At 59.4% G+C, this 16,267-nt stretch overlaps 1 protein-coding gene across 1 annotated transcript in view; it reads right to left on the reverse strand.

Annotated features, from left to right (window-relative positions):
- Positions 1 to 917: 917 nt before the first annotated feature.
- The window catches only part of LOC117640910 (max-interacting protein 1-like), a 44,969-nt gene continuing 29,619 nt past the window's right edge, over positions 918 to 16,267 (reverse strand). The window contains exons 5-8 of the mRNA XM_034377904.1: positions 5,332 to 5,446; positions 4,444 to 4,678; positions 4,083 to 4,219; positions 918 to 3,857 (exon numbers count right to left, since the gene is read on the reverse strand). Coding sequence (XP_034233795.1) covers positions 4,083 to 4,219; positions 4,444 to 4,678; positions 5,332 to 5,446 — 487 coding nt within the window. The 3' untranslated portion in view covers positions 918 to 3,857. The remainder of the gene's footprint in view (positions 3,858 to 4,082; positions 4,220 to 4,443; positions 4,679 to 5,331; positions 5,447 to 16,267) is intronic.

Here is a 16,267-nt window from a genome sequence, read left to right on the forward strand (position 1 = left end):
AACTCGCGCAGCCGCGAGCATAGGCAACCCAATTCACACTCAGTGCAACGCAGCGCGGGTCGCCGGGTAGGTAGGCATCCCCTTCGACATGACTGACGTTGACCCAGTCGGGGAATCCCCTCTCCATGGTTTTGGACGACAACCCTTTTGGGTCGAGCCTGTAAGGAGATGTGGGTGAAAGTGGCTCAAAGCGCTGAGAAATGATATTTCCGGTGACGCAAAAAGCATAGCCATGGCTTTATACTTGAGAGGTTTCTTTGGGAAGGGTGTGACATTGAAACAATGGATTTATAATACACAAATTTTATTTTCTTTAGATTTGAGAAAATGATTAAGAACAAAACAATGCATATGAATAGTTCCACATTATATTTACATTACAATAACTTTACTCCATCATTCATACATGTGTCTGGTGTACAATTTATTTGGTGACAGTATAAAAGCTTGACAAGCGACTGAGAAGTTTAAGTTAATGACAGAGCTGGTTGGATGTAAACTGACCTAATATTTAGCTTGCATTGATAACATTGTTCACCACAAAAGAATTCTGATCGCACATAAATAGTATTACAAACTAAATAATTTACATGAGACATAGGAATGATTGCGTTCAGAATGCCCTCTGATACCCATTAGCAGTGCAAGCAATGCAAGCATCAAATTAAACTATTTACAATTGCAATAAAACATCCAAAAAAGTGCACAGGGGGGAAAAGGGGTAAAATATTAAGTTTTAAGAATGATAAACTCAATTCTGAAGCAGAAACACTCAAAATCCAGATGTCATAGAACCTTTTCATCAGTCGCATTTCAAGTCAATTTACAACCAAGATGGCTTGTCCCACATGAGGACTCTTGCTTCCCTTTACCCTGTTACTACCATCCATCACAGGAAATGGGTTACAAGAAACATATATCATGACAAATTTATTTAAGAGCCCCAGTTGATGCTTTCCTCACAATTTACAAATAACTTTAATCAGGTGATGTTTAGATACATGCTTTACTAACAAAAACAAAATTAAAAGAAGGTTCTAGAGAGTCTACGCAAGCTGAAAATGCCACCTTCAAAGACCTACCATGCAAAGACAGGGAACAAGTTCATTACTTGAGCAGAGTCAAATTTATTTGTCTGAATTGTTTATACAGACATCACACTTTACAAAATGAATGATATACCTTAAGCACAAGAGGGAAAGGAGTAACTAGTTAAACCACAAATAAATCACCAATTTGAACAGACAATTGAAGGGGACAGAATATTTTTTTAAATTTTTTTTCCAATCATGCCACAATACTGGTATTAATTTACATAGTCCCCAAGCAAATTTCCTGCGGTGAAAGGAACTTGAAGTTCATACAATCCATTGTTATGTTCCTGTTATCACATTGCAGCTAAAACATCTGTTACCTTTGTCTAAAATCAATTTGCAGTAAATTAAATTTTAAAATCAGATGCATAAAATACTTCAATGAAACAGAATACTAAGTGTGCCATTTACAATAAATGTAGTTAAACGTGTTTTAACCACCTTTAAAATATATTATTTTCTTTGTCCAATATCTTTTTATTATTTTTTGAGTGGAATTTGTCAGGGAAAAGAAAAGTTCACTTTCCGTTGGTGGACAAAGTGTCAAGAAAGAATGCTGTTTGTGGGCTAAGAGAAGCAGAACATTAATTACTGTACAGCTGACAACTAAAATACTGTGGGAATCAGATCAGTCACCTAAACTCATGCACCACATCCACATACACTGCTAAACACCATTTCGAGCGCCACCCAGAAACCTGCATATGGAATACATGGCACGAACCAATAGTAAACTGCCTAGAAGAAGCCTGGAAATTCTCAAAAGTGTTCACAGAACACGAATGTATGTACATCTCTCACGGTTACATTGTACAAAGTACTAAATTTTAAGAAAGAAAAAAAAAGAAATAACTCTTTAAACATATGAGTGACTTTGAGAAATCACAACAGGAACTATGTGGCCTTAGAAGAAGCTATAAAGATAAAAACTTACAAACAGGTGAAAAATGATTAAAAATTGTACAGAGTGAGAGGGAATTACACAGGTAAGAATCTCCAAGGAAGGAACATTGGAACGAGCCAAATTGCATGGAACAAATAAGTTAGGGACAATCAGTCTGGTCTACTGGGGGCAGCAATGGTGTTCAGAGCTGATGCCAACAGCACATGGTCTGTGGTACATCTCTCACGCCAATATGTCAGTCTCTCATACAATACAGATTCTCCTCAAACTGATGCTATCAGTCCTAAACACTGGAACTGTTTCAGCATGTAGCAATTTCATCACTTTAATTTACCCTTAAACCTAAATAAAAAAAAAGTGAGGAAGAAATAAGATGGAAATAAAAAGGACAAGGAGAGGGAAAAAATAATAACTTTTGTCTGATATAGACTACATGCTGAAACTTCCACGTTCACAAAAATTAAACATGAAAAAAAAATTACCCATTTATCATAAGGGTCTTGTTACAGAATTTGTACTCTTTGAATGCTTTACGATGTTTTATTTTACAGTAATTCATCCTCCTTAAAGTATTTATTTCCCTACTGAACAGAGAGGGAGGGAGATCTGGCACACACACAATGCAGTGAACTGCTTGCACTAAATTGTCAAACTTTAACATCTTCAGTATCAATGTTGTGCCAGATAACACTTCCAACTTATCTAGATGAAGATAAGACAAGAGCCACCTGTTTTTTATTATCTAGATAACGTAAGTATTATCCATATTTTGATCTAGATAAAAGACAATGGTTTCCTACCTACGTAATACCTCAGACAGAATTCATTATAAGTCAAGGCTACAAACATCTTATATACCTCTAGAAATAATTTATGACAAATGTAGAACGTGTGCCATTGACAGTTAATAATCAACCTACAAAAGAGAAATGGCTAGGTTTGAAACAATAAAAGTAAAAGAAAATAACCAGACTACTGTTATTCTGAGGCATTAGTAATGATTCTAGACTTTATAACACAATTTTATTTTATCTAGATGAAGATAGAGACAAAATTATCAATTAATTTACCTAGATAAAAATGCTGGAGAGCAACACGCCAACCAGATATTTACCTAGACAACTGTATCTAGATAAAGCACAACACTGTTCAGTACAATTCACAAATTCCACCATCTACAATATACTTTTTTTTATTTAGCAAAATTTTATGTTTTGTTCATTTTTTTGTTTGTTTTGTTTAAAATTTTCCTGCAGCAGAAACACTCAATCCCAAAGAACTAGACTTGACTTGTGTGCGTCTTTTGTCAAACGGCTGTACACAAGCGTAACTTTGCCTCCGGCCCTTGTTTCCAACAATCTTTGTTCAGTTTAGTGAGTCATGTTCTTGCGAGACATGTCTCATTTTGAGGATAAAGTCAATCCTTCATGTCACAGCATTATTAAACTTATCTTAAACAATAAAAAAATATGTCGACACCGAGACGGAGGATGCCGCAAAAGATCTGCCTGAGCGCTGCATGCTTACACAAATCTTATATGACAACCTACGGGGCATGCTTCTTTTCCCTCATGCAAGAAAAGAAGGAAAAGAAAAAGTCATTAACTAATATCAAAGAAATAAAATAAGATCAGAAGAATCTGACCTCAAAATCTGGGAGGGTCATGACCTGCAGATAAAATATAAAGATTTATATTCTTTAAAAAAATATGTACAATTTACATAGTAAATAATTTACATTGTAAAGGCATTGCAGGCATGCAGCTGACTAGACAGATGTGTTGTAATATACTGTAGTACGTTGGTGCGGAGCGGCAGATCTCTGCAGCGCGCCCATCTCATGGTATTGTCACTTCCCCCTACAAACAGAAAAGAACAAATGTAAGTAAACTAGGTTGACTACAATCACCCAGAGTTAACATACTAGCTGTGTTTCGACAAAGGGTTCAAACAATACGGCTGCCGGCAAGGCAGGATTCGTATGCCCACCCGCCAAATCCATTTTAAAATGGTTTGTTTTATATCTGCACTGTTTTTTTTTTCCGGTGTCGCTGATTGTGAGTGCCTCCACGGCATGAACCTACCTAGACCATTTCCATTTCCGACAAAGTGAGTCGTGAAGTGGACATGGTGACCCCGCTGTCGCTCGACGCACTCTGGACGCTTGAGTGGTCGTCTGTGTCGCTCTGGGTGCTCGTGTATCCGATCACGTCCACTTCATCTGCAAGATACAGGACAAAACAATTAGAGGCCCGCTGCGCCAAGATTGCTACGGCACGCCTAAGGCACGCCACGCCAGGCTGCTGGCCGCGCTGCTAGGGAGCAGCAGGCTGATTCCGAGCACTGCCGTCGACGCTGTCTCTCTCTCGCACTCCCTTACGGGAATGAGAGAGACGTGCAAGAGAGACAGGTGCTCGCCATCAGCCGGCAGGGAGCGCCACTTGCCTGACTCCGAAATGGACGAGACGGACGACGACACCGAGGACGTCGACGACACGGTGGACGTGGAGCATTCGCTGACGGACCGCCGCTTCGACACGTTGGTCGGCTGCATGCCGTGCATGGCCAGGGCCGTCGCGTACGAGCCGCCCAGCTGCTCCAGGCGTCTGCCCAGGTAGCGTTGTTCCCGCCGCAGTTGGTCCTTGTGCGACGAGTTCTTCCGCTCCTGACGCTCCAGGGTCTGCAACAAATCGGACGCCAACGGGGGTCAGCACACTCCGACTCCAGACTCGGCGTGCCGGCGGGGCCCTGCGGGGCTGCACAGTGGGCCGAGGCGGCCAATACTCTAGACGCGTTTTGAGCTCCAGAGTCGCTAAATGGTATGCGAACCGAGCTTGTGACCCCACCAAATGGCTTGCTCTCCGAACGAGGAATCCATTGGTGGGGTCACACGTTCGGTTCGAGTCCTATTTGGCGACTCTGGGGCTCAAAACGCGTCTTGAGGTTTGGTCGCCTGCCTGGCCCATCGTGGGCTGGCGGGGCCGGCGGGGCCCCTGCAGCGCGAGAGGGTCGGCCGCCCGGACAGTGGGTCTGCGCGCCGGGCCTGCCTACCTCGCACGGCTGTTGGCCAGACTAATATAACCCAGCTGCACCCCTTCCCTCCCCCGCCCCGCGTCTCGAGAGTGCCTGGCAAATTGTTTACTCAGCAAACGGCAACTACCAACAGCTATTCCAATCAGGCATTCCTCCCTGGCCAGTCGGGCCGGGCCCTCGGCGGGGCCCTCGGCGGGGCCACTCGCTGGGGTGGGCGGTGTGGGCGCCACACGCTCAAAAAGAGTGCGGGTGCACCGACTCGGTGACGTTCCGACGCAGCGGCCGGCCAGACTCACTCACCTTTATGAAGCTTTTGGCTTTGGTTAACAGCCCCAGCGTGGTGTGCCGGGCAGAGTCATTTCCCAGCGGGACGATTTCTTTCAGCTTCTCCAGGCAATTCCTCAGGTGCGCCCTCCTGCAAACAGACAAGCAAACAAACGTTAGCACGTTAGAGGCGGCCGGACGGACAGACAGACAGACAGACAGACAGACGGACACACTCGCGCAGCAGACTGACCTTCGACTTTACGCGGCCGAATCAAACGCAAAGAGAGCAGGATCAGAGGCAAAAATAAAAGGGACAAGAAAACGAGCCCAGGCCAGGCCAGGCCGGCAGTCCGGCCGAGCCACGCCAAGCCGCGCACAAACAGTTGAATAAATAAGCGGGGAGGCAGCTAAACGGCGAAGCCAAAGGCAGCCAAAGGCAGGCAAGCCAAGGGCTCGCCTTTCCCCGAGTGCAGTCACGACTCGGCTCGGCGCTTTAATGAGCACTGAGCACTCCCTTCGTGCCCCGCAGCCCGCAGAGCGCGCAGCGCGCAGCCCGCAGGACAAGGCGTCGCGTCGCGTCCCGGACGCCCCACGCCCGCCAGGCACCGCGGCGCCGCGGCCCCAGCGTCCCGTCCCGTCCAGCGACCCCGGCCCGGGGACGGGGATGCACCGGGGCCGCACTTACAGGACGCGCAGCGCATTGACTTCGGGGACCTCGCGGCTGCGCCCAGTGCCCAACAACATGACGCTTTCGAGGTCGCTCGTCAGCGACACCTTGCGGTGTGCCCGAATGTGGGCCACCCCGGCGTAGTGAAAACCAAAACCGACGGCAGAGGCTGCGCGCCGCGGAGGCCCTGGCTCGCCCTGGCTGCAGAGGCCCGCAGTCTCTGCCGCCGGTAGAGCGACAGGGCCGACAGGGCACGGTGCTCGCCTTGCACGGCACGCCTGGCCAGCCCGGCGCGGGGCACAAGCACACCACGACAAGGCATTGCCAACAACACAAGACCGGTTTGTTCTGTTTCCTTGCTCCGCCTTGCTTCGCTTTGCTTCGTTTTGTTTCCGCTGCATACGATGCCGATGCCACCGAGACCGAGGCGGCCGGTGCGGTGCGGTGCAGCGGGGCCGCGCCGTGCCGTGCGGCTGGGCCATGCAACCGGAGCGCGGCGGCGCAGCCTGCAGCCTCATTCCGAGAGTCGTCTTCGTCGCTCTGTCTCTCTCGCACCCGTACAGCACGCCACACGAGTGCGAGAGAGACAGGGCGACGACTCTCGGAGTCAGGCCGCAGGCGGAGCCCAAGCCGGGCCGGGGCTCCTCCATCCCATCCGCCAGCGACACCGAGAGGCAACGCGTCGCTGCTCCCCGTCCCCAGAGCCTCCTGCACGACGGCCAGCCCGTCGTGTTCGTGGCGTACAGCGTGCTAGCCGTGCTAGCCGGCCGGCAAGGCGATTGTGGCGTGGCCCGCGGTTTCGGCTTTTCGGCCGCCGCGGCCCGCGCTCCACTTCGGGCGTCGTCAGCGTCAGCGACCGGGCCATCTACGTGGCCCGCCACGCGCCCCGCCACGCCCCGCGTGCCCGACTGACACACAGACGGGCACCGCCACCAAAGTCGCATGCGCGCCTCGCCCTCGGAGCCTCAAGCAGCCCCCGGCCGCGGTCCGCGGTCCCCGACAACAAGTGTGCGGGGCACGAGGCACGACAGAGACTGTACCGCGGTACACGGCGAGCACGGCGTGGTGCACGTCCACGTAGGCAGCGAGGCCCCGCCGTGCCACGCCGCGCCACGCCGCGCGACACTGTTGCCAACCCTCTCGGCTTCGCGCTTCGCATCGCACTCTGCCTTTGCCGCTCCGCTCGATACTCGCAGTGGACTGTGCCTTCCCTGCTTCGCCCGGCCGCGGCGCCCGCCCTCCCTCTCCGCGCCGCACCGCCCCATCCCCGTTGCCGTTGCCTCTCGCTCGTTCACCCCGACCGGCCCCGCTCCCTCTCTCTCATGCCATACACACATACACATATAATAGCCGCAGCTCTCCGCGGTCAGCGCGACGCGGTGGCGCCTTTCGCCTACTCTACTTAACAACGTGCGCGAGAGGCGACCGCACCGCCGCCGCCTGCATGTGTGGCGGCCGCCCTGGCCACGGTCTTTCCACGCCGGCAAGCCAAGTCCCCGACGACAACGCCACTGGCTGCAGGTGCGGCGTTTCACCCATTGGTCGGCAGGGGGCATTGCAGTCGCGGCAGGGGCGGCTCAATTTATGGGGGCGAGAGGGGGTGGGGGCGGTGCCACTACACTACACTCCACGCAAACCAGCCGCTAATTAAAGCCGAATCAATCGAGCGCGCTGCCTGGCCGTCGCGCCTCGGGCAGGGCTTCGGGCAGGGCCGCATGGCAGGGCGGCAGCGCGGTGCGACTCACCACGCGGTCGGGGACTAGGCGGCATGGCGAACTCACCGCCGCACCACGCCGTCGACGCGGACGAGCACGACGGCGGCTGGTCGTTGGTCGTGATGGAGGCGGCCATGGCGGCCATGGGATGGGAGGAAAGAGGAAGGGGGGAGTCCGGGGCATCATCCTTTTCTTTCCTTCCCCCGCGTCCGCGTCGTCCACGTCGTCCACGTCCAGCCAGCCTCTCTCCTCCGGGGAATCATCTCGACCGCGACTCGCTCAGGGCCCGCCAACCCGGCCGGCCGGGGGTCCGGTCCGAGTCCCGACAATCTGGCCCGCTCTCCGCTCTCCAGCGGGTCGAGCTGCCCGTCGAGGGGGACACCGAGGGGCCCCGCGCCGCGCCGCGCCGAAGCAGCCGCGACAAACAACGCGGCAAAGGTGACAGTCGCTTTGCATTCGAAGGTTCGGAGGGGGTCAACCGAGCCAACCACAACCGCCAAGCGCGCGGCGCGGAGGCCCCGTGTCGTCCCCTCCACGCGACGACGGCCGCGCTAACGCCGCAAACGCCTTCTAGAGTGCCAATCGGGTCGGCACTTCGACACCGGCGGAACAGCCCAAAGAGCCGTCTTCGTCGCTGTCTCTCTCGCACCTCTACGGGACACCCCATGAGTGCGAGAGAGACAGGGCGACGGACTCTCGGAATCAGTGCAGGCACAACGGGGCGCCGAGCGCGGCCGAGCGGCTTGAGCCACGAGCCGCAGGGAAAGGGAAGCCATGACTTGCAGCAAGCTTGCAGACACGTCGACACGTCGCAATACGCCGAGTGGATGATGCTCGACGCGGCGCGGACGGACCGACCGACCGACGGACGGACCGACGGACGACCTAGGCCGACCTACCGCAACGTGACGACACGCGCGGGACTCTACGCGAGCGACGCGCGACGCGGCCAGCTCAATGACCCACCTGAACACACTTGACTACAAACACACAAAGGGTGCGCGGCGCACCCAAGGCGCTCGAAAAACACCTGCCGGCGGGGCGACACGCGGGGAAGCGCCACGCCGCCGACAAACATTGACGCGCCAAACACAACACGGCGACGGCGTGCGCCGCGGACGGACGGACGGACAAACGGACGCAGTCTGTCCGCAGTGCTGCAGCGCGGTGCGCCCCGAAAGCATTTATTGGTCCGCGTGCGAACTGCGAATGCAGCCGCCACACCAGTGGCGGAGGGAGTCAGCCGCACCCCTCGCTCTGTCTCCCTCGCACCCATGGGGTTTGCCGTGAGGGTGTGAGAGCGACAGAGCGAGGGGTGCGGGAAGCGGAATCGCTCGACTGGATGTGACCAGGACGGGACGGGACGGGACGGGGCGTTCGGCGACGCAGATCAATGGCGACGGCGACGCTCAAGCCCGGCAGCACCAAGGCAGCGTGCCCAGCGTCGTCGTGCTGTAACGTGTAACCCCACCGCCAGGCCGCCAGGCCGCCAGCAGCGGGAGAAGGCGCCCCGCGGCCCTGCGCCCGGGGGGAAGGGGGAAGCCGGCCAAGTGACACTTTCGGGTGTAAAGGGCGAGGCGAGGCGAGGCGAGGCGGGGCGTCCGGGCCAGGGCCGAGCAGGCCGAGGGCGCCGCCGCCCTCCCCCAGCAACGCCATTCTACGACGCTGCCTGCTCCGCCATGGCGGGTGCACCCTCGGCTCTCAGGGCGCCACCACACTGCCACCGCCGCCACACCGGCCACACCACCGCGCGGCCTGCTGCTGCTCTGTGTAGTGTAGTGTTCACACTTCCGCCGAGGTGGCGGAGCGTGGCGGACGCCTTCCCTGCATGGCCTCGCCCGGCCCGGCCCCGCCCGGCCCCGCCGCGCTCCAGGTAACGGTCAGCGAGCAAGGGCCCGAGCGAGAGCCCGAGGGGCCGGCCGGCCGCTGTGCCGGGCAGGCCCAGCCCGCCAGGCCCGGCAGGCAGGCCTCAAGAAGAGGGTCCTCGTCTCGTCGGCCCGGAAGGAGGGCAGGGCCGGCAGGGCCGGCAGGGCCGGCAGGGCCGGCAGGGCCGGCAGGGCGTCGTCGTCAGCAGCGTCGGCAGCGCATCCTCTCACCGACACGGACACCGACGCGGCCCGCTGGTCGGCTCATTGCTCACTGCACTGCGCGCATCACATGTCCGTGCGCCCGTCCACTGCACCGTGGGAAAAACAATTGAAAACAAGCGTGTGTGCGGGGGCGGGGCGGGGCGCGGCGGGGGGAGGGTCCGGAGGTCACCGTCGTATGCGTTCCCTGCTGCCCTCGCGCTGCTCCGCTCCACACGCCCGCACCCGCCATGGGGCCGCCGGGCCGCCACTGCAGACAGACGCACTCCGCCTGTTGCACCTGCCTGGCGACCGCGCAGGCCGCGCGGCAGTGCGTCGATTGAACGGGGCGCACAGTGGGCCAGAAGACTGGTGGGGGCGGCCAAAACTCTAGACGCGTTTTGAACTCCACGTCGTTAAAGAGGACTCGAACCGAGCGTCTGACCCCTCCAATGGATTCCTCGTTCGGAGAGCAATCCATTGGTGGGGTCACACGTTCGGTTCGAGTCCCATTTAGCGACTCTGGAGCTCAAAACGCGTCTAGAGTTTTGGCCGCCTTCACCGGTCTTCTGGCCCACTGGGGGGCGTGGCGGCGGCCCAGCGGGTGTAGTACCGCGCCAGCACTTAGGTGTAGTGTAGAACCCGGTAGAACGGCGCCGCCGCCATGCGGGCCGGCCGCTGCATGTACCTGCCAGCCACCCCTGCGGCCCCTATAGGCAGACACGCCACACGGTACGTAGGCCCGTCCGTGTGACTGCGTGAGCGGCACGCCAGCACGCCTCCCCGTCACAGCCCGCCAGGTGCGTGCCGCCCGCGCCAAAGAGTCACACTAGAAGCGGCGGTAGTCCTTCGGCGCGGCCGTGGCGCGTCAGAAACCACGAGTAGCCCGGTCTGCCTGGGCCAGCCTCGCCTCCCGCCCTCAGGGGCAGGCAGCAGGCAGGCTGCAGGCAGGCAGGGGGAGAGAAATACGTTACCCCGGCCCGCTCGGCCCGGCCTGCCCGCGGCCGGCCCGGCCCCCTCATTTAAATTTTCCCCACCCCGGCTGGACGCGGCTGGACGCGGCGGGCCGGGCTCACTCAGGCATTGCGGTGTGCGTGATGCCCGTAAATCTACAACGCGTCGCGCCTGCCGCCCGCCCGCGCTGTGGCCGTGCCGCCGGGCCACGCCGCCGTGCCGCGCGCCGCCCACCGTCGCGCTGCCCCTTTCCATCACGTCCGGAGGGACGGCCCATCAGCCGGAACCGGAAGGCGACCATCCCGGCCAGCCCCCGGCCGGTCCGGCGCACCAGATTCAGGTGCAGACCGTCAAGTCGAACCCTGGACTCGTCGCGTCAACCAGCAGCGGCCCGTTTGGCGGGGCTCCAGACTCCCCAGCAACCGAGAGAAGTGTGGCCCCCGCAGCCGCGCATGCACGCCGCATGCACTGTGCACTCCGCAGGAACACGGCGGAGGAAAACCGGAACGGCGGCAGAAGCGGCAGGCAGGCAAGGCAGGCAGAGGGTTGTGAAGTGGCCGCCGCGGTGCCTATAGTGCCCACGGCCAACGAGCGGCCGGCCGAAAAGCCAGCCAGCCAGCCCAGCGGCAAGCAGGGGGGAAGAAATTAATTTATCGACTCCAGTTACTTATCGAAAGCCAATACCCTTCCAGGCCTTCCATGCCAGCAGCGAGCTCGTGGCGGCGCGTAGCGCGTAGCACGGCAGAGCACGGCGTGGCAGCACCAGCGCCCTCCCCGAGCCCCGAGCCCTCGCGGCCCGCCGCCATGTAACCTGGCCGCCCTCGTCCCTCGTCCACTCCCCCCTCTCTTCCTTTGTCCCATTGTGGCGCCGCGACTTACGAGGCACCCCGGAAAATGGACAAGAGTGAAAAAGGAGAGGGAGAGAGAGCGAGAGGGACTCGAAGAAAGGAAGAAGAGAGAAGGACACTCGCGCACATTTTTCCAGGGAATTGATAGCGATCCGCCAGTCCGGCAGTCCACGCTTCCAGTGCAGCCAACACAAACAGTCGGTACGGGCGGGGCGCAACCCAACGCCCTCCCCCTCCCTGGACGGACTCTTGGGGAGGGGAAGGGGGGGGGGGGGAAGGAACGCCGGTTGGCGGCCAAGTCGACAACCTTGTCAAGGCCGCGCGGCTGCACCCGGTGCAACAACAACAGGCAAGGTTCTCAAACCCACGCAACCGCCTCGACTCGACTCGACCGACGCGCGGTTTGGCCGCGGGCTCAAAACAAGGATCGGCGCGGCGCGCTCCTGCCGGCCGGGTCCACCACACTGCGCACAAGACCGCCGCCACATTGTCTGCCACAAACACACACGCACGCACACACGACAACGAGAGAGCAAAGACGCGGTCCGAATGCCGCAAAATAAGGGTGAAAATTGGCCGATGCAACACGACAAAATTTAGATCCGCCGCCCTTAAATACGATAACCGTGAAAGCCGCCGGATATATAACAAGAGTCGATTTATGCGTTCATTTTGCTCTATATTTTTTTTCGCAGCCGCTGCTATAACTTTGGCCGAGACGGTAAACCTGCTAGCGTAGCGAGCGTAGCAGTGCCCCGGGCACGGCGGAGGGGTAGGATGGGAGGGGGAAGGGGCGGGCAGGAAGGTCGGCAGGGGCTATAAGAGTACGCGGGACGCGGATAGCCAGTGCAGCCCGCCAGTGCAGGCGCGCGGATAGCCAGTGCAGCCAGCCAGTGCAGGCGCTGCAGCGCGCTGCAGGCGGGCAGTGCGAGCCCCGCCGCGACTCCGCGACCACGCCGCGGCCGGCCTCGACACACCGGTACACTGCCAACGACTCCGGCCCGTCGCAACGGCAAAGTCCAACATCCCCAAAAACCTCCTGCACACCATCGCGCGCAAGGCGGCCTCAAAAATAGACACTTGAACCAATAAAGCAGGGGCAGCGGCAACCGCTCACACGAAAAGGGGACTTTTGGCAACAGGCTTCGGCGAGGATCAAGTTTGGTGGCGTCCCTCGTCGTTATCTCCCATTACAACGCACGTCGGTCACTCCTCGGCGCTAGCGCGCTAGAGCTAGAGGCCGCGCTGGCGTGAGGTTGCGGCTTCTGCCCCATTTCCCCCGCCCCCTTGGGCCCACCAGGCCCACTAGGCCAGGCCCACTAGGGCCACTCCCCCTTCGCTAGCCCTCCCCCCTCCCTCCTCGCGCACGCCCACCTCTGGCCCGGCACCAGGCCTTTTCAAATTTTATTTTTAATAGCCGTACACCAAAGCGTGCCAACACACTCGCGGCGGACGCACGGCGGCGCAGGGCGGGCACACTGAAAAAGAAACCGAGAAATCAGGGAGGCCCGCGGGGGAGGGGGGCGACTCGGACGACGGCAGCATGCATCTCATGACCGGATCAAAATAAGCCTCATGGGGGCCCGGCCTGCACGCCGCCCGCCCGTCAGCCAGCCGGCCAGGCAAGGCAGGCAGCCAGCCGCGCAGCAGGGGCAAAAGGAGTACGGCGCAGCGCAAGGACAGCGAGGGCCTGTCCCGTCGGCCCGTCGGCCCCGTCCAGGGCGTGGCGGTGCAGCGAGGCAGCGGGACGCTGCTCAGACGGGCTGCTCGGCTGCTCCCTTGCCGGCGCCACTTCCGCCAGGCAGGCAGGCAGCTCAGCTTCCGGTCCATCGCCAAGAGGCCCGCGCGAACCACTTCCGGGGCTTCTCCTCCGGACCTCCGGACAACGACGAGGTCTGGCGGCGAAAGTCGCGGCCAGAGAGGGAGGAAGGGCGGAAGAAAGAATCGTCCACAAAGGTTGGGCCAAGGCAAGGCCCAGCGAGGCCCTGCACTGCAAAAGGCGCCAGGCCCTGCAAGGCCCTGCAAGGCCCTGCGAGGCAGCGAAAGCGGGGACCGCGGCACTGCCAAGCCACATGCGCCTCGCCGCCGCAGCGCCGCAGCGCACCGCGCACGCCACCAGCGTGATGGATGGCGACAGGTCGCAATGTCGCTTTCGGCAATGCTTCGGGGCGGGGCGGGGCGGGGCGGGGCGGGGCGCGGCCAGGGAGGGCGACAGGGCGTGGCGTCTTCCAGGCAGGACGACACGCGGGTTGGCGCGGGTCGGCCGGGTGGCCGCGCCTGTTGATGCCGCCGGTTGGCCTGCAGCCTGATTCGCTCTGTCTCTCTCGCACTCTTGGGGCGTCCCGTACGGGTGCGAGAGAGACAGAGCGACGAGTCGGGCTACTGTCCCCGGGGCGCGGTGGCGTGCGCCGCAAGGCTTCCAAGGCCGGCCGCCACCCCTAGATTACGAAGCGCCATCATAGCGCCATCATGGCGCCACCGTTTCCGCTGGCCAGGCTGCCGGGCCACCCGGGGCCACCTGGGGCCACCTCGCCGGGGCACCGCGAGGACTGCGAAGACGCCCCCTTGGCACGGCCTAGCACAGCCCTTGGCGAGAACCGCCATTCAGCGGGGCCGGACGGAAAACCAAACAACGCAAAATAAATAAATAAAGGCGCCAGGCGTCAGTGTGCCGTGTGCCCCACTCTCGTTCAATAAAAAGAATTGACGCCGCGGCTGCCAGTGGCTCGGCGGCACGGCGCGGACGCGCGGACGGCCCTTCGTCGTCGCGCCGCCGTCCGTGCTGCTTGCTGCGCGGCTGCTTTTCGCAGTTGGCCAATACGGCGGCGGGCCGGGGCTGGGCCGGGCCGGGTCAACGCCCCCCCGGGCCGCCCAAATCAGCCGCCAGCGCGCCAGCGCCGCCTCCGCGGCCACCACGCCGCAGTGCCAACGCCACTTGCCTCGTGATAAAGCGGATCAAATCTCGACCCACAGCGGGCCAGGCAGCCAGGCCCGGCCCGGCCGCGCCGCCGGGGGGACTCGGCGACTCGCGCGGATAAGGAGACGAGAAAATGCGTACTAGCGCGTAGCCATCGCGTCGCACGGGTGGCGCCACAGCGGCCGGGGCGGCCGGGGCCGGGGCGGTGCCGCACCCACGTACGCCGCTGCGCGCTGAGCCGCGGTGCCGCTGCGGCTACTACAAGGCTACACTGATAAGGACGGCGATGGCGGCACTGTCGGCGCGCTGACCCACCTCAACCCGAGACAAGGCCGGCGTGGCCCCGCCTGCATTCCTGGGTAAACAAGGCGCTCACCCACACGGCCACACGCCCCGGCCCAGCCCGGCCTAGCCCGGCCTCCAAAGGCACTCCTGTGCACCGCGCGCTGGAGGAGGCCGTCGAGACGGCGGCGGCGGTGGCGGCGGCCCAGGAAGAGACGGAGTCACGGCGCGGCAGCACCGCCGCAGCACCGGGAACTCACTACTACCGTGTGGAGGGGAAAGGAGGGGGCATGTTGTTGCATGCCACGAAAGCAGCGCAACGAAAGGCGGTAATCTTGGAAGCAACAGAGGAATACAACGGACGGACGGGGCCCCGGGACGCAGGGCCGCGCCAGGCCGCAGGGCCGTCGGACAGACAGACAGGAAATGTCCGAGATTTATCAAGTCAGCCTCGGAGCGCCCTTTCTTCTTCTCCAGCGGCGGGGAAAAAGTCCGAGGGCCAACAGAAATGATGTATGCATCACCTCATTTGTGGACAGACCCCGCGCTCTATTATGGAGGGGAAAAATGTGATGAAAAAGGGGCAGGCCTTTCCTTTCAGAAGGCGACGCGCCCCCGCCTCCCGCCTCGACACACGCACACACAGACACCCACACACACGCACACCTGTGCTGCGGCGGCGGCCCCGGGTCGGATTCGAAGGGGTCCGAATCCCCACAACACTTGGCCGTCAAAACGAAACCCCCACCGCCACCTCCACCACCTGATTGAGGGCTGGGGGCGGGCTGGGGTGCGAAGCACTGTAAAGCCTCGGCAAAATAAGAACAAGGGAAAGTGATGCACTTGCCGTACGACCCGCCGTAACGCCGTGCCATACCAACGGGCGGGCGAGAGGGAGGGAGGGAGAGAGAAGATGAAAAGGGAGAGAGAGAGGGGGGAGAGGCGCTCACAAAGGACGGGTGGGGGGAGGTCGAGGTGAACGAACCAAGACGCAGCAGGGCGAGCGAGGCGAGCGAGCAGGGCCGAAAGGGGTGGGGTGGGGTGGGGGCACCAAACAACTCGTGGACTTGTGGGCGCCTCCCCCTGGTGGCGGCATTACGCACCAAACAAACAAATTACGCTGCGCTCGCAGCTCGCACGTTTTCGGACGCCTTGCTCCGCCTTGCTTGGGCGCGTCTTGCTCGTAGGCGGGCAGGCTCACAGTGGGCAAGAAGACGGCTGGCGGCGGCCAAAACTCGAGACGCGTTTTGAGCTCCAGATGAAATTCAATTCGAACGTGTGACCCCACCAATGGACTGCTCTTCGAACGTGGAATCCATTGGTGGGGTCACACGTTTGGTCCGAGTCCCATTTAGCGACTCTGGAGCTCAAAAACGCGCCCAGAGTTTTGGCCGCCTCCACCGGTCTTCTGGCCCACTGTGCGGCCGGGCAGGGCGTAGCAGGGCGTAGCAGGGCAGGGCGTAGCAGGGCGGGGTCAGGCCGCGCGCCCCGCACCACCGCAAGGCGCGCAAGGCCATTAC

Source organism: Thrips palmi, unplaced genomic scaffold (genome assembly GCF_012932325.1).
Source record: "Thrips palmi isolate BJ-2018 unplaced genomic scaffold, TpBJ-2018v1 HiC_scaffold_15, whole genome shotgun sequence".
Lineage (NCBI taxonomy): Eukaryota > Metazoa > Arthropoda > Insecta > Thysanoptera > Thripidae > Thrips > Thrips palmi.